Raw genomic sequence first — 22,198 nt, forward strand, 5'->3', positions numbered from 1 at the left:
GAATCCTTACCAACTACTAGAATTACAATCCTTACCAACTAGCTCAGCTTTCTGTCGTTCTAAGCTTCATTTGTAGTACTCTGAGCCCTTTTCCTTGTTCTCCTATTCATCTACACAATCCTGCTTTTTTAGCTTCCTTAATTGCCCCCCCCCCCCCCCCGATGTATATCTTCTGCTCTAGAACTATGTCGTGGTTTACTCGTAATCGTGTCGTCCCATTGGAATTTCAAATGATGTGCGGCTTCCTTCAACCATCAACTGGACATGCCAGGAAGATTGGTGCTATTCTTTCTGCTGAATCGTGGCGCCAAGTTAGGTTTTACGAGGAGTATTTCCTGCGGTCCTGCGAGACAGTTGACGTTGGAACCGCTTTTACGGCGATTATAACAGGTTAGCCGAGCAGCACGCGGACTTCTTGTGGAGGGCAAAACTTCCAGAGCTCCAACAAAGTAAGAGGAAACCCTCTTCTAATAATTCACCGTCAAATAAAGTACTGGTTCTCGGAGATGCCATCGTGAGTAATACTCATTGCAAAATCCATGCTTAACGTCCTAAACACTGTTTTAAACCTAACATAAAACCTGTTGACGTTTTAAGCCTACCGCGCTACATAACCAGGTTTGTCTCGGAAGAACGCACGCGCAGTATTTCAGAGCGCGTTGCAAGCATTAAACAAACGAATATTCATATTAAGATGCCTGACCCGGCACGACGTCGCGGGATCGAATCCCGGCCACGGCGGCCGCATTTCGATGGGGCGAAATGCGAAAACACCCGTGTACTTAGATTTAGGTGCACGTTGAAGAACCCCAGGTGGTCGAAATTTCCGGAGTCCCCAACTATGGCGTGCCTCATAATCAGAAAGCGGTTTTGGCACGTAAAGCCCCATAATTAATGTCTGACCGTGTCCAACCGTTGGTTAAGTGTAGCCTGTGGAGCTGTGGAGCTTTGTGGAGCCTATAAACTTAGACCAGTAATATCAGACAAGGAGGGTTTTTTTCGTAATTATGCCAGATGACATGTTTTCAGTAAAAGCGATATCAGCTATAGAAAAGAACTTTAAGCCAGTAAAACTCAAGCCTTCGGAAGTTACGCAACCTGCGGTTGACCTCCTTTCAACACATAATCTTGATAGGGTTGTCTCTAATGTCAAAAAAGCAAAATCGCTTACCTTAGAACTGTTTTTCTTGGCGAAAACCCATAGGCAAGAGATTCCTTTTCGTGCTATAAGTGTCAGAGAAAGGGACATGGCAGGTCTGTGTGGCTAGTTACCCACAGGACTTCTTACCTTCACTAGTTTTCTCAGACTCCTTTAGTCTTGCGTAATTATCAGGCATTAGTTCAGTTTCTGACGGAGAAAAATCCTGATGATTCTAGAGCTTTTAGTATGGATATCGAAGACTTGTATTGCTCCTTGCCACATGACGGGTTGTTAAACTCCGTAGATGAGTGCATTAAAGAACAAGTACAAGAGTCGGCTTTTATAGATAGATGCGGTGTTTCCACGGGTTCTTTTCTAGAAATTCTTTCAATGCACTTTCAAAGTCGACGCTGGTTCGGTGGAGAGATGGCGTGTTCCTACAGAAATCAGGAATCTGTATAGGTTCAAAGGCTGCCCCTATACTTAGCGATATTTACCTGAGAAAGATTGACAACTGCTTAGAGAAGGCGTTGGGCGATTGTGTTATTAAGGCATTTCGTTACGCTGATGATTACCTGATTTTCTGCGGTAAGGACGAATTTGATTCCGCTACTAACTCAGTAAGCGAGCAATTTAAACTTAATTGTGGAGGATTAAAGTTTACCAAGAAATTTCGTCAGAGACGCGTAATGCAGTTTCTAGACATTTCCTTGGTATTCGAACAAAATCACGTGTGTTGGCAGTACTCCCCTAGATCTTCGAAGCCATTGTTAAACTTTCAATCCAAGCATTCCAAAGTAGTAAAAAACGGAATCGCCATGTCGTGCCTTAAGTGTTCGCTCACCAGATCGTGCATGCACAAAATGAACGCCAGTTTCAGTGCACAGGTCCGGCGCGTATTTGAAGCAGGGTATCCTATAGCGTAGCATGCAGTGGCCACTGTGGCTGAATGCCTAAAGAAGTCGATTTCGATGGGGACGGACATGATTACAGAAGGCAGTAATAGCAAGGAAAGAGTAGTGGCTATTCCTTACATCCATTCAGTATCGCACAGGCTTAAAGAAGTTGCAAGTAGATATGGTGTTAATGTCGTGTCTTAAGTGTTCTCTCACCAGATCGTGCATGCACAAAATGAACGCCAGTTTTAGTGCACAGGTCCGGCGCGTATTTGAAGCAGGGTATCCTATAGCGTAGCATGCAGTGGCCACTGTGGCTGAATGCCTAAAGAAGTCGATTTCGAGGCGGACGGACATGATTACAGAAGGCAGTAATAGCAAGGAAAGAGTAGTGGCTATTCCTTACATCCATTCAGTATCGCACAGGCTTAAAGAAGTTGCAAGTAGATATGGTGTTAATGTCGTTTTCACTGCTCCCAATAAGTTAGGTAAGATATGCGCTGCCGTGCATAGCAGGTGAAAGGCCAAAAAAAAAAAAAGATATTTGTCCAGTGAAGCACATCAAGAACAACAATTTTACTGACTGTCGTATGGGTGTGGTATATAAGGTTCCCTTTAGCTGTGGACATCTCTACGTAGGGCAAACGGGGCGGTGTATCAGTCAGAGGCTAATGGAACATAAAAGGTCGTTAACCTGTGGATCGCCTTCTAATCTCTCCTTACATTGCCAAGACTGCCAAGATTGTAACTGCACGCCTGAGTTAAATGAATGCACGATATTGTACAGGCATAGGAATGAAGATATGCGTCTTATGGTCGAGGCATGGCTTATCAATAATGGTGGAAGTGCGTGCGTGAGTCAGCCTTCGATTACCTTACATAAGGAAGAGATCAATTGCCTTAACAGTGCCTCACGTAGACCGGCACGTGTACCCGACTGACACGTGCTGATACCATTCCTGAGCCTGCGAAGATGAGTTTTGTGTCTTCTTTCTTCTTTCGCCTCAGCGCTTCCTTCATTTGATAGTCGGCGTTCGTGTTGTCCACTTCTCTTGTGTCCGTGTCTGCACGCCTTACGCCTTCTTTGCATTATGAAACCTTGTTCGCAATGTTGCATATCCGAATGAAGCGCTAGTGCTCTTACACGTGTTGCCAAACAAAACTACACATGAAAAAATGCTATATACATTTTCAATATAATTTGCTGAATATTTATCGGCACATTAGCACAAGGAAAGCTATGCAGAAAATGGTCTAGGTACAGCATGTTGCTTGGATCTGCAAGTATACTCGTTGTTTGGAATAAAAAGTTTTTGTTACTGATATGCAAGAAATGTTGACCTGCTGCTCTTCATAGACTTTTTATTATTCACAAATAGCTGTTGTGACAAAAATGGCTTTGGTAGAGTTGTGTTATGCACAGCAAACAGACATGGCATCTGTAGCAATTTTCTGTCTATGAGAAATTGTAGGAAGCTGCCTTAGGTATGTATGATCGTAGTACAGAATGCGCCCATTTGTACTGACTAATGAGATACTCAACTCTACATTATTGTATTGTGTATTGCATGCTTTCCTCTGCGATAGGTTGCTAATAAGAACGGAGAAGAAACCACATTTTTTTGCCTACTTATGCTTTGTTGAAGCAATATAGCCGCGTGGCATGGCATGCTGGCTCGCGCATATTGAACAGAAAAAGATAAGTTTTCACACAGATGCGTTGCACACATGTCGTAAGGAAATTAGGAGCCGAAGGTGTTGAAAACAATCTGAAAGAGGAAAACAGATTGGAAAATTAATGCAAGCGGTGTTGGTTTTCGTTGCCGCCTGCAGAGGAAGTCGTGTGCTCGTCGAGAGCATAGCAGACGACAAACGGGATGGCGTTTCACCCTCACGCATCAAGAAAATCGTTGCCACGGAAACAGGCTTCATTTTTTTGTTTTTTTTTTCTCTCGGAGTTTGGCCTACCAAGCGCCAGGGGAGAAATTGGCGCTCGTGACGTAATTCCCCTTTACCTGGTAGGTATACCAGCTAACCTAGCCGTGGTTAAACTGAGCAGCGGCTGCTTGTGTAGCCGGCGCTGCTGTGACTTTGGGCTGACGCTGCAGGGGCGTACGTGAAGCTAGCATATGTGTGTTTGTGGGAGTAAGGGGGTGAGGGAAGGTGACAGAGATCTTGAGGAAGCCGCGTAGCTCCACGCGTTGTGATGCCGATGACTCGAACGGAGGCCGCGCGGTTGCGCGCTGCGTATCTTTTTTTCTGGATACATGCATTCGGGATTAAGGACGGTGCGCGCCGCTTCGACAAAGTTTTCGCGTTTCTGCCATCACCGCGATTTTAAAAATGACTTTTTCGACAATGAAACATTGGGAAGCAGCCAAGGCACCCTTAAGCGAAGTCATTTTTCGCTTTAATGCACAATTTAGCAGTAGATTACACATATACGAGAAAATTTTTATGTGCATATCAAAGAGGAAGGCAATTAAAGTGGATGTAGCTTCGACACTCATTACTTTGACAGCAGCACAGCCACCTAATTTTCACTAACTTGCTGAACAGACGCGTCATCTAATTAGGTGCTGTTTAAACGTGGCTAACAAGAAAAATATACAATTATCATCAATGCGACTTTGCCAAGATTACTGTAGTATATACTACTCAACTGCAACAAATTTAGCTAAACTAAAATTTGGTTGCAGTGGGGCCTTCACGACCTCAAGGCTTTAAAGCTTCACGCCTTGAGTTCCGGTGGATATTCCAACTCCAGTCATTCTGATCCGCAAAAGAACAAGATAGCCACTATCAGCCCACAGCAGGTTGACAAATGTTGTTTAGTACAGCAATGAAAGCAGCAAATGGCCAAGAAAGGCGATGCTTTAAATGAGATGTTGAAATATACTAATATCGCCATGTGTTTTCCTTTATGTAGTCTTAACAGAATTTTTAAGAATCGACTGTGTCAGAATAGCGCAATTCTACTCCTTGAGCAGGATAACTGGAAGTGCCGGACATTCCTTGCACGAGAAATAGAGCATAGTTGCTAATTATCAATATTTTACTGATTTCATGACTTCCTAACCAATCAGCTTAGGGCACCTCCCGTTGCCGCGTTTAAGTCTGTGATTTCTCAAGGCACCTCCACTAGGAACGAATTTTCAAACTAGCACTTGTTGTGACCTCATGCCATAATCGGACTACTTATGTTCACTGCAGAACGAAGGCGCCTGAAGCGATCTCCAATTGGCAATTACCCCTTCCTTGCGCAAGCTGACCCTATGTTGTACCTGCGAATTTCCTAATTTTATCAGGCCACATGCAGACGGATGTCTTTGACTGCGCTTCTCTCGGCACCCATTCTGTAATTCTCACAGAACACCGGCTATCCGCCCTACGCATTACATAGCCTGCCCACCTCCATTATTAATGCGAGATATTCTTGGCGAATTCAACCCAATTTTCTGTAACGACTATATATGGCAATTACCTGGGCGTTTTTGTGCGCGGAAAAAATAGTGCAGTCTAAAAATGCGGGCCGATCTCGAAAAGTACCAGGTATGTTTGCCTGGGGCCACTGGGTATTTCATTTTCATTTCATGTATTTATTTCCCATCACAACAACAAACATTCTCATCAGTGGGCCTCTTTAACGCCAACTTGGGGTGACGTGGGCCGTTCCCGTGGGTATGTGCCACTGGGTACGTGCCCCGTGATAGGTCGTTCCCGGGGATGGGCACACATGCCGCTGCAGGAACATGGCGCTCTTCAGTGAACCTCTTTGACGGTAACTTCCCGCGTGGCAGAGCGAATCGAGCCTGTGCCAATTCTGCCGCTTCACGCGCAGGCCTTCTCACCTCGAAGCTCTCTCGTAACTGGCGGCTGGGAAAGACCGAGAAACAGAGGACGCACGCACACTTTCTGCTCTGCTCAAATCGCACATTGGACTGACATTCGCTGTGTGACTTCAAAGCTGCGCGTAAGTATGCGCCGTGTTGCCATGGCACCACGCATGTTGCAATTCTGTAGAGGGACGAACTGCTGTCAGCGCGACACACCATCCGTCGCTCTCCGGATTATGCAGTCTGCAGCAATTAATGCGGTCTAAATATGTGTGCCGAGCCGAAGCGCGCTCGGTATGGGGAACTGGGTATGCACCGCTCTACATGCAGTGTAACTCTTTGATGCCAACTTGTATCAGTAGATATATCACAGCAAGCAAAGCACCATGCGCTGCACTCTGCATCAGTTCGCAACACGCTGCAAAAGCACTGACCGCTCACTGCAAGACAGTTATATGATTCGTAAGAACTATTCTCTACCAAAGCGTGAATGCTTCGCATTAAGTAGATGTCAAATGGAGTTGAGTATGCTTAAGCTTTCAACTAGAACACAGAAGTCTTCCTGTCTCTTAACGTTACGCCCACAGAGGATACGCCTAACATTTTTCCGTTGTTACGTCGCTCGTCGCGCGGTCCCTAACTTCTCAAGCTTGTCTGCCTCCCATGTCAGCACACCGGTAGAATGGGAAGATTGTGCGCTTTTCTTTTCAAGGATAGAGATAAGCTGGTAGCCATGGCTTGGTGATGCCTGGCGTATGCGCTTCAACCCATTTTTATTCTTCTGTATATCCCTTCTCGTGATCAATGTTACCTCTGAGTAAGTGACCTACATAAACGTATTCTTGCACAAAGTCTAGGGTCTGACGGACAGTCATGGATTCTTGTTCTTTTGCCAGGCTATTGAGCATTACCTTTGTCTTCTGCATAATAATCTTCAACCCCACTTTGCTAAGGTCCTTAAACATTTGTTGCAAGTCATCTCCAGCGTTGATAAACAGGACAATGCCATCTGCAAACGACAGGTTGCTGAGATATTCGCCGTAGATCCTCAATTATAACCCTTCCAAGTCTAATAGCTTCAATACTTCTAAGCATGCAGTGAATAGCATTGGAGAGATTGTGTTCCCTTGCCTGAACCCTTTCTTTATCGGTACATTTACCGCTTTGCTTGTGAATAGTTAAGGTTGCTGTGGAATCTTTACAGATATTTGCTGATATATTCACGTATGCTTCCTGTACTGCCTCTATAATTCTTGGCTGCTGGTATCTCTACTGAATCCAACGCTTTTTTTCGCAATCGATGAAAGTGTATAGTAAAGGTTGCTTGCACTCCGTGGATTTCTCAAATCTATGAGATGGGTGCGATCCATTGTTGAATATTCCATCCTGAAACCAGCCTGTTCTCCAATTTGGACTGTAGTCAAGTAATGCTCTGATTTCATCGGAAATTACATTGGTGCATAATATTCTGAAGAATACAGAAAGTAATCTAAGAGACCCATAATACTTCATTTAACGTTTCCCTTCTTATGAATCAGTATAATGCTGGCATTCTTCCAACTCTCTGGTACACATGAAGTCGCTAAGAATTGCGTATAAAGGGCAGCAAGCTTTTCAAGTATAATATCCCCTCCCCTATTCTTGATTAAATCGACTGTTATTACATCTTTCCCAGTCACTTCTCAAAGTCCTTCTAACCTCATCACTAATCACACATGGAGCTTATGCATCCTCTTCGTCCCTACTTCCAATCAAGGTTGCGTGACTGCTCTGGGTACTGTACAGGTCAGTATGGAATTCCTCTGCTGCCTTTACTATATTGTCGGAATTGCTGATGGCATTTCCGTGCTTATCTTTCACTGCAGTCTTAAGATAAGGGCCATGAAATGCACGGCTAACTGCACTGTTTTCCCACGTACTTTTTAAACAAAATACCTTCAGAAGCAGTGTAAGACAAATTTAACTGGACCGTCAATACATATCGCAGCACAACTTGGGAACGCAAATCTCGAAACTGCTGCCGGGCTCAGAATTTATAGGAAGTTGATATATGCCTTGCAAGATTACCGACTGCATAAGTTGCCAAATCGGGCCCTGTAGTGATGAGCTGAAATATATAATCAATGGAAGTCTTAATTATTCAATTATGAATTTCAATTTCTTGTGCCAGTAGTGTCCGCCTGTCTTAGTAATACATGCTCAAGGAGCAGAAGGCTGCTTTCTTCCACAGGGTATTTCTAAAAATTTCCATAACGTAAGAATATACCCTAAGTAAACAGAGCGTTTCTCCAAGTTATTTCTTCCCTAAAAAATGAAGAAATAGATAGAAATCTAAATCCGAACCCAAAATTTATTTTCCAAGAATGTTTTTGTCTCAACATTACCGCTCCGCGTACAGGCGTTGCTATATTTCGTTCGACTTTTCAGTTTAGCATACGCGTGCTCGTACTAACTGCGATTTCTGATAGCTGTCACACCCGCTATGTGTACGGCGTCGATTTGGCGTGTTCATCGACCTAAAATATTTCAAGACACATGCTCCTAAAGGTAATGCTACAAAATATGCATGTGTGGCAGACATCGCGTTTGTATTATGTATAAAGACAAAGAGATAATGGCTGAAGACGACAGCTTTCCCAGTGACACTCTCGCTCGAGGCTGATACCTTAACATCATTCAGCAGTATATGGAAGGGAAGGAGAACGGACAGGCCATGTGAAAATATGTGCAAAATTCGTAGTTCGAGAGTTCTCTTTTTTTCTTTTTTTTGTAATTTGCGCACACAATACCCTGGAAGTGTGCCCCCTTGTTCTAATAAAGCAGCCGAGTAAATACATTTCAATAGAAAATGCATCAGCCACATTAAAATCTTTCAAAATCTCACTTTTAACCCCATTTATTTGAATTACACAACCACGACAATAACTTCTTAACAACTTCGAGGTGGTGTTTTCATTGCTAGCTCGCATTTCATTTTTCCTTCATGTCTTCAGTCACAGCTTCCTCCTGAAAAACCGCAGCAGCCAGCCAACTATGAAAAAAAATAATAATAATGAAATATTAACAAATCAATTCGTTGGTGTTGTATATTTCTGTTTGGACTTGAGGAATGCATGGCTTGAAAGAAAAGCAATACTTTTTTCTCCACTTAATATTTACTCAGACAGTTCGGAATTAAAGAATTCGCGCTGTAGTTGGTTACTTTATTGTAGTTAACCTTTTTGTGCAATACACGCTATATAAGACTCTGCAGCAACGAAAGTCGGATTAATTACAACCATCGCTGGTGTCGTAGTATGCATCCAAATTAAGCCCAAGAGCACTCTGCAACGGTCGGGAATGTGGCCGCCCCGGCCGACAATCAAGATTCACCCTCCGCATATAGCAGAAAGCCACCGAGCCGTAGTAGCCGGTGCCACAGGAAAAAAAAAAAAACAACAACAACAACAAGAAACTATGCCATACATTTACGGCGAAAAAAAAAAAAAAATCACTGCCGCCACGCCCGCACTCAGCCAGTGAAAATACAAACTAATGGTTTTCCACCAATTGTTCATAACGCACCCGGAAGCGTGCCTATCTCGCCATCTCGCGGGAGACACATGAGCTTTGATGGTCGACGCTCACCAGCTCAACGTGTTTACGCGCGTAATGATGTATATCGGGAGATGGCGTGGCAGGCGTGTGGCGATGCCACGCGCTTCAGCGTGCGATATCTCGTAGAACATGACCGCTGCCTGTCGCTAGAGCAGCACTGTTTTGGTATCAACTTACGCATTCATATAAACTACGCCGATATCACGAGCGCACCATAGCCGAGCCCACTTCCGGGTCATTTGGAGCGGTACCCACTTGCAAAACGCTCAGGCAAGTGAATACTAATTTCATTCCAGTTTGCCCTACTGCTTTATCTCCATTCTGTAATGCACACAAAATAATCTCGCAATCATAATCAAAACAAAGCAGAAAGGCGAAGAAATGGACACTTGCCTAAGCATATAACAACGATGCGTTACATATGCAATAGGTGCGCCCGTGGCGTGGGCTCCTTTGCTATCGCCACTTCCGCGTCGACGCCGAAAGTCGTACTTCCAGCCGCATTGCGTCGTTCGTTCGCACTTAGCTGGCCGCCGCGTGCCATCAGCTGGACTGCACGTTAATGCGACGCGCGATGCCGCTGGGACAACCGTGCCCCGCAAAAACCGGCCTGTGCGGTGCTCCATCGTTCCCCCTCGTAAGCTCCAAGGTGTGCCGCACCGCGTCCTCAGAGGAGGGACTCACCATGACTCCCGAACGAAGCGGCGCCGCTGTCCACCGCGGCGGCCATGGCTCGCGCCCCGCGCTGCTCCTGTCAAACGCCAGCGCCACATAACCGATCGATGGCACTTGGATGAGAGCTGCGCTCACGAGAGGGCGCCGCAAGGCCGTTCCTCTTAGGGGATGCGCTTCCCGCTGTGAGGGAGCCCATCATCGAGTAGCACCTTCGGACTGCGGCAGCGCCCGTATCCCTCGGATCACGTCCTTTGGGGACGCCTCCCATCGTAGGGAAACAAGGCACCGCAGCGGCATCGTTCGCGAAAGCCAGACTGTGACGCGAAACCCGGCCGTTACGTCAAGTGGGAGCGTCATGCCCATCCGCCCGTGATATGTAGAGCAGCGGCCGTTGGGCAAAGCTCGCGGCCCGTGTGCGCAGCCGTGGGCCGGTGTTTTCCGCGACGCGCTTGGCTGCGCGCATGACTGCGGCGGTCGGTTCGTGCCTCGATCGACTGGACGCCACCGCCACTCCGCTGGTCGGGATCCGGGCCTACACGCAGCGGCCGGCAGTAGCACTGACCGGTGTGGACACGCGCTGCCTTGTCATCCCGTCTCGCTCGCTGGCCGGTCCGCGGCTACGCGGGCCGACCGGCCAACCATGTTGCCCTGCCCTTTTGAAGCGGCACGAGTGGGACCTGCCGCGGCAGGCTTCGCAGTGGCGCCTGCAGATGCCATGGCTGCGATGCCATGGCCACGATGAGGTGAGCCAAGCCCTGTCTTCGCACTCCTTACGCCCGCTCAACGGGTTGCTATAAATGCTGTTATCAGGGATCGGTGCCGTGCTAAAAGCGGCAGAATCAGTGGTGCAGTTTGGTGTAATGTCTATGACTGGCGCCTTAAGCAAATTCTGTGTAGGGGTGAAGTGGGGCCAGCGGCTCGACAAATATCGTATGAATGGATTGCGCAGAGGTACAAGTATGTTTCACGAGTCGCTAGGCTTCGCTTCAACTCACCACTATACTTTGCCTTCAAGCGCAGCCATCGAGTGTACTTTTCCTCTTTTCGAATCGTGGACCTCGCCGTTACCATATACGGCAACAAGCCCTGCTAATAGAGCCGTGGTAACATGCTAGGAACGTTTCTGTAGTGAAGAGGCATGGATGTGACTCGAAACACGCGATCAAGTGTTTTGACCGGAGAGTCTCGAATGTACGGCCGATATAAAGAGCGAAGACGCGTCATTGCGTTGGGGAGAAGCAGCTGAAATATAAAAAACACTTGTAATTATAGAAATACGTCTTCATTTGTGTGTGACCTAAACCAGGTATGAGCAAGCGCATTCTTGTCGGTAGCTTTCAGCAGCTGCGAAGAAGGAGACGTGAATGGAGAGTACATGTACGCTTTTTTCAGACTGAATTGTAGCATGTATAGTCGCGGCAGAACATATGCGGCAAGAAACATTGTATGCGATGTTTTCTTCTTCCCCATGGGTAAAACAGGGTGAAAGAAGTAAAATCGCTGTAACATGACCGCGCATGCTCCGCTCATGGCAGTAGCCGGTTCTGCCTTGCCTCAGTGATCGTGTTGTCTAAACAAGTTAAATATGCCGTGTAAGCAGATGCAAGACCTTGTCGAATGTTTATTCATTCTTGTCACTCTACAAACACTACCAATCTAATAGCGTGAAAATTCATTGTTAGCCTTTCGCCTATTTTCAAACAACGCCAAAGAGGTGAACTTGTGCGTCCACCCTCTTTGCCATAAAGAACAGGCCAGGCAGCGTTTGTTAACATTCATCGGCGATAAATTATTCACCGTGAGTGTCGCTACGGTGACAGGTGTGGAATGGATCGAAGGCCGCCAGTATGACGCTCTTCCGGTTTCAAAGTCTGCCCGCGGTTGAAGGCGAGTGCGTCCTCCTCCCCCAAGCAGAAGGCGTCTCTCCCACGGCCCGCCGGGAGTCAGCTGACTGCCTTAGGGGCGGTGTCCGCGCGCCTTCATTGGCCAGCGCTCGGGAAGGGCAGTGTGTCAGGAGGCCTTTGTTTACGCGAAGAGGGGAGGCGCCGGAGAAAGAGGGAGGTGGGATGCGCGGGATAGGAGCAAGAAAAGGCGCGCGCACCAGGTCATTGGCAACGTTGCAGGGCGCACGCATGCGTGGCGCGCGCCAGTGACCTGATTGCGTGCTTCCCGCAGGAGAGAGGGACCTGTGCGTCCCATAGAATTGTTGGGTGCTTAAATGGGAGCGTGAAACGCACAGGCACATTTGATGACGTGACAGGTTTTGTGACGATCTGGCGACACTGGCGGCTTGCAGCGGCTGCGGCGTGCGTGCCCTGGGAGATCAACGTGCTGGCGGGCGACGGGTCGTCGTGCCGGGCCGCCAGGCATGCGGTCATGCAGCTGCCGCGCTGGCTGCTGGCTTGCGCCCTGGTCAGCCTGGCGGCAGGCGTCACGGGCATCGTGCTGAGGCGCTGGTTCCGCAGCTACGCCATCGGCGACATCCTCTGCATCAGCGGCATGACACTCTTCACCACCATCCTGGCCAGCATCGCGCTCAAGCTGCTGGGCCGCGCGCTCAAGCGCCGCGTGGCCTGCTCGCGCTTCTCCGAGATCCTGGGCGTGGTGACTCTGCGCTCGGGCACGCAGCTCGTCGAGCCGCAGGACGTGCGCCTGCTGCCGGTCGGCACACTCGTCTGCGTAGTGCCGCCCACGCAGCCCGTCTTCTATCCGGACAACGCTGGCGACATGCTCACCATCTTCGAGGACTACGCACAGTTTCCTCAGCAGCCGCCCAGGATGTTCGACACGCACCGCCTGTCGCCGGTGTCCACGGCAAACCACGCCCTTGAGCGTCGCGCTGACACGCCACCTGTCGTCGTCAACACTTCTTCGTCCGAGGCATCCACGCAAGCCGAACCGCCTACCACTTCGGAAGAGGATGACGACGCGACCTCATCGTCAGACCGACCACCGTCCTACGCCCACCTGTGCGGTGAACCGCCGCCACCTTACAAGACCGACAGCATGTCCACCCTGAACGACGACATCGGCTAGCCACAGAGAACGGCCATCAGCTGCGGGATGTCCTTTATTGGTTCACGTCACGTAGACCGGAGGAGCGCTGGGTCCCGCCCGGAACAAGGAGCTGCCGTAGTTGAAGAGCCGCTGGGCACCGACGCTACGCTGATTCCTCGCAGTGGCGACCTGCGTGAACGGTGGACGAGACTGAACTGCGCGCGCCGTGCATGTATACCTGAACACCTCTCCCTTTCTTTGAGAGACCCGCACCTCACCCAAACTTCCAACTCTCGTGCTAAGCGAGCCTACCTCGCTCTCATAGGCCATGTTTTATCTTTGTTGTTGTTGATGTTGCTGTTGTGAAGAAAAATATCGGAGTTCTCTTCTTCTCGTTTACGAGAGACTCTGCGTTTTCTTGAGCGCAATGGCATTTTTGTGGACATAGCGGACACTCGGATTCATCTTGATTGTCCGGCTAAGTGACCACAGAAGCCACTGTGCCACGAATAAACGTTAATCTAAGGAATCGTTATGATTGGTTAGAGTACTTATTCTGTGGCGAAACTTGGAACACTCGTCAATGATCTTTGAGCGTAGTCATCCTTATGTTCAATCAGTGCTATTTCGGGAGTGCTGTCGTTAAGCGGGAAGGTTATGTTACATGACAAGGAATGATGATTCGGCTTCCTTTGTATAAATCTTCAACTTATAGCGCAAGAACATATAAGGTCAGACACGAAGGCACTTGTTCTGTTTCCTTCATGTCTGTCCTTGTGGTGGTGCTACAAACCTATGTACACATTAAACACATTTCTGCCGTATTTCCGGCACGACTTCAACCGGCGTTGGGGCGTTCATATCTCGCTGCAGAATGACCGCTGCGCTATTCCAATCGAAATGCACTTCATATCTTTGCCAATTGATGCACTTGCCCCGTAGCATCTATTTGGGCATGCGTTATTGCGCGGCGTGACATGGACAATTCTGTCGACGTGAGGACCGACTTTAGACGCGGCCGCCGTGTATGAGAACAATTATTAATTTGATCAATGTCACATTGGAAAAACCTTCTCTGACTTTGTCCTTGAGTCAGCGGCCACCACGGGTCTAGAAGGCAACTTTTATATGGCTTATTTGGCCACATTTTCTGATGAAAGCTGCCTTGTTGAAAAAATAGCGATCAGTCAGCGACATCTCTGTCATCCTCAGGGACTGAATTCGGAAGCAACTATTGCTGCCACTGGCATCGTAGTCAGGCATAGGATATATATAGGAGCACTCGGCACAGAGCCAAATGGGCAGGAAGAGCGCTCGTCCTGCCCATTTTGTTCGTCTCGAGCGCAACATTGCTCAAGCCTCGTAAACTGTCAACCAGACTTTTGGCTTTGCTGTTATAATTGTTTATTAGTCGACCACAAATGAAACGCCAGAAATGCGACGCGCGGCAACTCGCAGACGACGTGAATGTGCAAGGAGTTCCGATCCTGATTCAGTAGTTCAAAAATATTGTTTATGGCCTACGTACAAGGTGTCCCAGTTAACTTAGCCAAGCTGTTCAACGAAGAAAAAAAAAAGCTTTAAAAAACACGGTGAAAATTACAATGGTAAGACCTACTGTGTTCGATCATGAGACCTCTGACGAGCGAACAGCATAGGTCTTAAAATCTTGTCTTGCACCGTGTTTATTCAATGCTTTTGTCGTTGTTGTTGTTTTTAAAGCTAGCTTGGACACCCATAGAGGGTGTTTTCATTAGCAGAACCAAATTATTTAAAGATTGCCTATGGCAGATGGCACAATTCTAACCCTAGATCTAAGTTACTCGATGAGGCGGCCATAACTTCTACGAGGAATCAAAAGTTAAATTGAATAATTGATGTAATTATGTTAATTAACATTTCAATTAATTACTTTACCGCACATATTTGAATCTACGAATTGTATGGGTGACTTCGCACGGCGTATCCACTTGGAACGAATTCTTTGGCCAGCACCAGTTCCGAGATATTAATTTTCAGTGTCCGACGAAATGCATTGGCGGTCCAGTTATTTGTTTCAGAAACCGCTGTTTTATGCATTGAAGCGCGAAAGTAACGGGAACGCCAGTGCATTTCGTCGGACGCTTTGAAAATTAATATCTCGGAACTGGTGCTGTCCGGAGAATTCTTTCCAAGTGGGTACGCTGTGCGAACTCAGCGGCTATAATTCGTAGATTGAAATACGTGGCGTAACGTAATTAAGTAAAAAGTTAATTAGCTTAGGTGCGTTAATTATTCAACTGAACATGTTGATTTCGCGTAGAAGTAATGGCCGTCTCATCGAGTAACTTAAATCAAGGGTTAGAATTGTGCCATCTGCCATAGAAAATCTTCAAAAAAGTTTGGTGGAGCTAATAAAAACACACTGTATACTCGGGTTTTCTACTGTATATAGATTACTGGAACCTCCATTCATCACAGACCCACGAAAACTGTGGTCATGAGCACTTGAAGTAATCAAATTCTGCAGCCTTCTTCCAAGAAAACAGGCAGACGTGCCTGCTACGAATAAGATAGGCAACATCACAGTCAATATTTTATCTAAGGATTTCCTGCGGTATAGCGAAGCATACTTCACTTTTTTTTATGCGTGCTTTATTCGAGCTCCCACTTTCGGCAACTTCAGCAGTCACGTTCAGTTATACATTAGTAAAACGTAAACAACCGTATTTCCTTCTCCAATACTCAACTTTTGTTCCTGTGGACATCCGCGACTGCGGTATCTGGCTTCTCGCATATGTGCGGCTTGCAGAATGTAATTTTATTTGTATTGCATGTTTTTGTCCCCTGCTTTGGGGGATACCATTTATTTATTTTTTCACCCCCATAGTCTCCTTCAATGTGTTCTTCTCTTCTGCTTAACAGATTATTCACTCAGGAGATTATTCAGTATGATTCCATTCTACAATTTTACTTTTCATACGCCCAACCAAACAGCCTTCTTTTATACGTTGCGAGGCGCTAATGCATTTCGTGGAAAATTTTAGGAACAGATATTTCGTAACTGCTTTGTGCTAGTTCCCGGATTCTTAATGAAGAGACATTCGTAGAATTAAGCGCTTGTGTGTGTTTCTTGTCATCCTATCTTTGTTCGCGCTTTAAACTTAGTAGATTCAAGGCAGGCTTGAATTGCTCAATTGTAGTAAGTGCTATAAAGTAACTATTTATAAGGTAATTCGTACAGCTTGGTGGTTAGATAACTGCCCATAGTGATTTTTCGTGCAAATTACGCCCAACAGCAGCATTATTAGGCTGGTCAGTCTGACGACACTTATGTTCAATGTGCTGAGACAACGGGTTGGTCCATGCCCACCACAACGGCCTAGTTCCTTTGGGGTTTTGCTGCTGAACACGAGGTCGCAGGTGCAGCGGCCGCGGTGGCCACATTCCTATGGAGGCGGAACGAAAGGACCTCGCATACAATGCGTTGGGGGCACGTCCTCAGTGAATCCTAACCCACATGCACTTAAGCGACGTTGACCTCCATAATTTATTTACACTTAACTGGTGGTTCACACTGTTTCAGTGCTTTTGAAGTTTTCTAGTGTCCGACTCTGAATTCAAGTAATCGAGCAGAAGAGGTGGGCGCTATCGGCAAATATGCTATTTTTAAAAATTTTCTATTAAATTTATTAAAAAAGAAAGCAATTATATCGCCTAATATAAATCATGTAGCCAGTGTGAGCCTGCACTTATTATCTCCGGCTGTGTAGCTGTCTCTTCGTGACCCTCCAGAAAAGAGTACGTCCCGTGAGCCACGCCTAATTAAACATGTTTACGTTAGATGTCCATGAATGCGAATTCCAAAAAGGCGTTCATTTTATTGAAGTGCACTTTACTGGCCTGCTTGTAGGCCCACCTGTTCCCTGCCTTTGGGGGGAAAGCTGCGTTGTCAGTTAGTAGACCGCGGTGCAAGAACATCTGTGTATAATGGGTTCCTGCATGTGCCGCAACAGAGCATGCGCGTAACACATATCCATAGTTCAGGAAGCCTATGTAGTGCATTAGTGGCACCTTTTATGTACTTGTTGGTGACAGATAACTATGAATGTCAGTATTTCTTATGAAGGAAATTATTCATGGCATGTAGTACGTATTTTACTTCGCATTTGCGACTTGCCAGTCTTTGACAACTGACGCAAATAACAATTTGCGAGCGCATACGTCGAGCGCATACGAGATACATGCGAAAAGCGAAACACGCCAATCTGGCCCAGTACAGCAGTGTTTATATTCTTTTACACCAATTAATTTTACAGTTAGTATATGCGTCCCGCAGTCGCAGGTAACACGAGAGTAAAAAACAAAAACATGTGCTAAATGACACGTTATAATTAACGTCGCCATTGCTGTGAAGATACGAGAACTTGATGAGGAAGTTACATCGCCCACGCAAATGATGGCCTCCTTTTTTCGCATTCACAAAGCGAAAGCTTTTTCATCATACAGAACGTCCTGCCCGACGAAGCATACCTTATGATTTTCGTAACGGTACCTAGAAGAGCAACGACACATTTCTACCGTGCGCCCGTGTCGCGTGCAGTGGGGGCACGTTAAGGATCTCCTGGTAGTCGAAATTAATCCGCAGTCTCCCACTACAGGGCATGCGTCATAATCAAATCGTGGTTTTGGCGCGTATAAACCCCAGAATTCATTCATTCATTCATTCATTTCTGCCGTGTTTTCGCCGTGGCGACGTACCAACGTCCATTGATCTTCGTGCACGACGTTGCTTGTCTCCTAGATATTTCTGGTAGATCACGATACATATGCACATTTTTTTTTTGCAAACGAAATGGCAATAAGTGAACATGCGCTTCACACGTATTTTCAGTGAGGGCTGTTCTATCGGCCGGCAGTCCCCCCCAATAGATACTCTAATTCACAGACCTCATCCGTGATTGGTAAATTTTTGCTTAGATTTTTTTCCTTAAGTGCACCCATGGATGAAAAGAAGGGTGCAAGATATCACGAAAGATTTGTGGGGCTTCCCACAGAATAATAATATTTGGGGTTTTACGTGCCCAAACCACTTTATGATTATGAGGCACGCCCTAGTGGAAGACTCCGGAAATTTTGACCACCTGGGGTTCTTTAACGTGCACCTAAATCTAAGCATACGGGTGTTTTCGCATTTCGCCACCATCGAAATGCGGCCGCCGTGGCCGGGATTCGATCCCGCGATCTCGTGCTCAGCAGCCCAACACCATAGCCACTGAGCAACCACGGCGGTTTTCCCACAGAAGGCGTCTATTTCAGGCACAGTAAATATTTTGGCCGTGTTTTTATTTATGTTTACTAACTTTGTCACGCCCGTCAAGCACACATAGTGCTATAAATACAGCACATACGCTGTAGGACATTCTGTATGCATGCACCGCATGTTGTGTTCAGTCTTTTTTCTTTTTTTGCATTGGTACGCAACAGCTTCTACATTACCTTAATGGTGTGATATTAAATCATATCTATTGCAACGCTTCGCCTCTCGTCACAAGAACTCATTGCGTTGTCATCTCCCAGTGCTAAACCATGCTGTGTTGCTGTTAGGACTACTTTAAGTAGCAGCAATAATTAGTCTCTCTTGTAATTAGTCTGCGATTCTACGTTTATAGGAATGGCAACGTGTGCTTCGAAGTGCGCGTGGTGGTTCGTTTGCGAACAGCAGTAGCGTGGAGTGCACCAGGGCATGTCAAGTGTCCCGCCCCGGAATGTTTCATACACTAGCGATCATTGCAGCAGACTCTGCATGGAGAGAGCGGAGCCATTACGTCCAGCACCTTGCAAGTTATCTACGCCGTCTCAACAACTTGCGCGATGCGCGCAACGAGAGAACTTCTGATTTTTCTAAGGTCTTCAGGCCTTAATGAGACTTTATGAACTTGAGTGTACGTGCGTGTTTGTAGGCGTATGTGCTGTTTGTGTGTTTGTGTGACCACTGTGTATAATCATATTTTTCACCCTACACCTGGATTAGCGTGCCAGGCCGTCAGCCAGGTTAACATTTCCAATTTTCATTCTCTCTCTCACCCGTCTCTCTCTCAATGCTGTCTCGCGAATCTTTTATCCACAAAGACTGCGTGCTTTAGGGACTTGCCTGAATAGGCTACTGTGCTCACATGATTCAAGTCGTTTTGTCCTTTCGAATGAAAACAAAGGTGTTCCCATTCATAGTGCTCCTGTGTGTACAGGTACCTCCAAGCAAAATTGTTAACTGGGACAGTTCGTGCGGTCGTGTATCGTTACAGGTCGAAAACACAGGTCTAATTACTTCTCGTTTTTCGTCCGCTCTCTTCTTCAGCATCACAATATGCACTTGTACTGCTAATAATAAATGACAAACATGTAAGCTAAGTTGGTCTCAATGAGTTATCAAGTGGTTCGCAAATGAATCTCTAACTTTTTTTTTCCATCGTTGACCATCATGAGTGAGGCGTATCACACATTGCAGATGCTTTGGAAGAGTATCACGGCCCATCTGACAACACAACCTAAAGATAGCTCGAGCCAGAGTAAAACGCCTACCTCGATAATGTTGCTGACAGAGGCAGGTGTAGCCACCCCTCTGGAGGTAGCAAATGCCCTGGTGCCGGCACGGGTTTGGAGAGCAAGGTCCGTGCCTCTCGTGTGGTTGCCACGAAGGAGCGTCCTTGGCCGGAGGAGGCACGTTAGGGCCGGCGAATTCTGCAAGTGAGCGAGGAGACTATGAAAGGAGACGTTCTGTCTTGGGCTTTTCACTTGTTCATGATAGCCACTTCGGATCCCAGTTCAGAACGAACTTATTCCGGGCCCGCGAGCTTCATCCTCGATATTTTGCTGACGGAAACAGACAGACCAAAGTAATCGGAGTTGTTGGTGCTGATGTTGAGCCCCTTAAATGACCAGGAATGACCCACTGCTCGTTCTAAAAGAGCCAAAACGGGTTTCTCATGTTTTTCTAGCGTCGAGCGAAGGTGGCAGTTTCTGGACACGACCGGGTGTTCCTCTAAGTCAGGCGTTCCCAAATTGGTTTCCGCGAAACCCAGGGGTTCCGCGAACGGCATTCTAGGATTCCTCGAGTGGTGAAAACGAATCCGACTCCATCCTTCCCTGGACGGATCTTTACATTATAGCTTGAATTTAAAAATAAAATTCATCACATTCGCACTTCGGTAGTCTTCGTGAGAAAGTTTTATACACCGCAATAATCATAGAGAGGCCATGGACAAGCACACCCGTGGGGAAAAGATGTAGGGCGCGTTCCGCGGAAGTCAGAAAAGGCAGGTGGGGTTACTCAAGGCCAGAAAGTTTGGGAATGCCTGCTCTACGTGATCGGAGCTATATGATTTCAGAGGACAGGATTTACGTGCGCGTCACCGGCTCAATTCACGGGAATACTTATAAAGCGTTTGTGCCTGAGAACGCAACCTACTTGGGCAACTGTCTGCGCAAATTCGCAACCATAACTCTTTCGAGCTCTCATTTTTGTTCTGGTTGTATAGGAAAATCAAGCTGTCGAGTAAACTTTTATGCACGGTTTGGCAACGTCTTTCTTTTTTTGAGAACACTTTGTCATTGCCTGCATGCATATATGGTGTCTTGGCTGTTCTCTTTTTGTAACGAGGCTAACGAATGCTGTCAACCTGTACATACCCGGCTTGCGTGATACCATCTTTGTGTATACGAGTTCATTTAGAACCCACTATTTCCCACAGCCTCGGTGGATACTCAACCACAAGGCCATACACAACAGGCTGTCCAGCGTAACCTGAAGTTTTTCCGCCAGATAAACGCAAATCCAATATATATATATATATATATATATATATATATATATATATATATATATATATATATATATAGCGTTGCTCTTTAGGTTCTTTAAGAGGTTACAAGGTTTGTGAAAAGTACACTCGGGGATTGTGCGAGTGTGCTTGTGTATCGTGCGCAAGGGTGTTTCAGCCCTTGAACCAAGGAAAGAAGCCTTAGTGCACTATTTGAAGTTAGTAGCGATTCTTCACGCATCACAGCACACATAAGCGAAGACGGACAGAAATGACCCGTGTCTGCACTTCGCAGAAAACCTAAGGACTGACTGCACCCTCGACAGACTTTTGATCGCCTAGGCCTGGCCATGATTCACGCAAGTCGATTCTTCTAAAAGGGCTTCCTGTGCGTAGTTTAAACGAGAACCAGGATTATTCCGTGCATGGAGCATTTGATCATTAAATGTATTCAGTATGTAGTCAGCAGAAATTGAAACAATTTTACTTCATGTTTGCTCACGATATATATGTTATTGTGAAGTGCTCTGAACACGTGGACAATACGAACTGGAACATATAAATAACAAGCGCAATTTTGTGGGCTTGCTGATGAACTATAATATGCCACTTAACATGGCATACCCAAGCGCTAACTAAATGTCTCTAGCTCACGTTGATTGCTTCAATGGAGATTGTTTAGGTCGTGGCTCTCTTCAGAACATTGATATTCGCTTTACCATTCGCATTGCATGTGTCTCCAGCATTTTTCTTATAATTGCGGTTGGTTTTCATCTTAACACCTGCGATGTAGCCATGTTCACTCTTTTATACGAGGTGTTCCTTTTTTAAATGATACAGATTTCTTATACAAAGGCTACGAGATAGTCAACATGCAATTTTTGTAGATAAGTTCTTCGGCGAGGCGGACGTACTTTTCCGCTAATAACCTGAGTATCAGAAGAATAATTTTTAGTTAGCTTTTTTGCTTGAACCTTTGGGACAGTTGTTTCAATGGCAAATTCTGAGGCAGTCTCGTTTTAATGGACCCAATTTTTTAAGGAATCCCGAAAATCATGCCTCCTTGAGAAATTCCATCATGGGATTTCAACGCTCAATCCAGGAAGTGTCGAAACCGAGCGTGCCGTACGTGAGTGCAGAAAAGGCGGCCCCGCCATAATATCAGACGGACAAGCCCCGTGAGGAAAAGCGCGACGAGGTTTGAAAGTGAAAGTCTTGGCCAATTACGGCTGATACTAATACGAAACGTTTTGTCTG

The 22,198-nt window shown here is 46.4% G+C and overlaps 2 protein-coding genes across 4 annotated transcripts in view; one reads left to right on the forward strand and one right to left on the reverse strand.

The window, feature by feature from the left end:
* The first annotated feature begins 10,301 nt into the window (after positions 1-10,301).
* LOC142565969 (uncharacterized) lies at positions 10,302-13,541 on the forward strand. Its single transcript, XM_075676609.1, has 2 exons — positions 10,302-10,888; positions 12,442-13,541. Exon 2 carries the CDS (start codon positions 12,522-12,524, stop codon positions 13,179-13,181), a length of 660 nt encoding a protein of 219 aa, XP_075532724.1. The 5' UTR covers positions 10,302-10,888; positions 12,442-12,521; the 3' UTR covers positions 13,182-13,541.
* Positions 13,198-22,198, reverse strand: part of LOC142565968 (sushi, von Willebrand factor type A, EGF and pentraxin domain-containing protein 1-like) — a 197,628-nt gene continuing 188,627 nt past the window's right edge. For all 3 annotated transcript variants that reach the window (XM_075676606.1, XM_075676607.1, XM_075676605.1), the window contains 2 exons: positions 19,704-19,862; positions 13,198-13,331 (listed from right to left, as the gene is read on the reverse strand). In XM_075676606.1, the coding sequence (XP_075532721.1) occupies positions 13,306-13,331; positions 19,704-19,862 (185 nt within the window). In that variant the 3' untranslated portion in view covers positions 13,198-13,305. The remainder of the gene's footprint in view (positions 13,332-19,703; positions 19,863-22,198) is intronic.

The sequence above is a fragment of the Dermacentor variabilis genome, unplaced genomic scaffold, assembly GCF_050947875.1.
Source record: "Dermacentor variabilis isolate Ectoservices unplaced genomic scaffold, ASM5094787v1 scaffold_12, whole genome shotgun sequence".
Taxonomy (NCBI): Eukaryota; Metazoa; Arthropoda; class Arachnida; order Ixodida; family Ixodidae; genus Dermacentor; species Dermacentor variabilis.

Bases quoted from the DNA above. Each gene is read 5' to 3' on its own strand.
- LOC142565969 (XM_075676609.1), top strand. From the start codon at position 12,522: ATGCAGCTGCCGCGCTGGCTGCTGGCTTGCGCCCTGGTCAGCCTGGCG.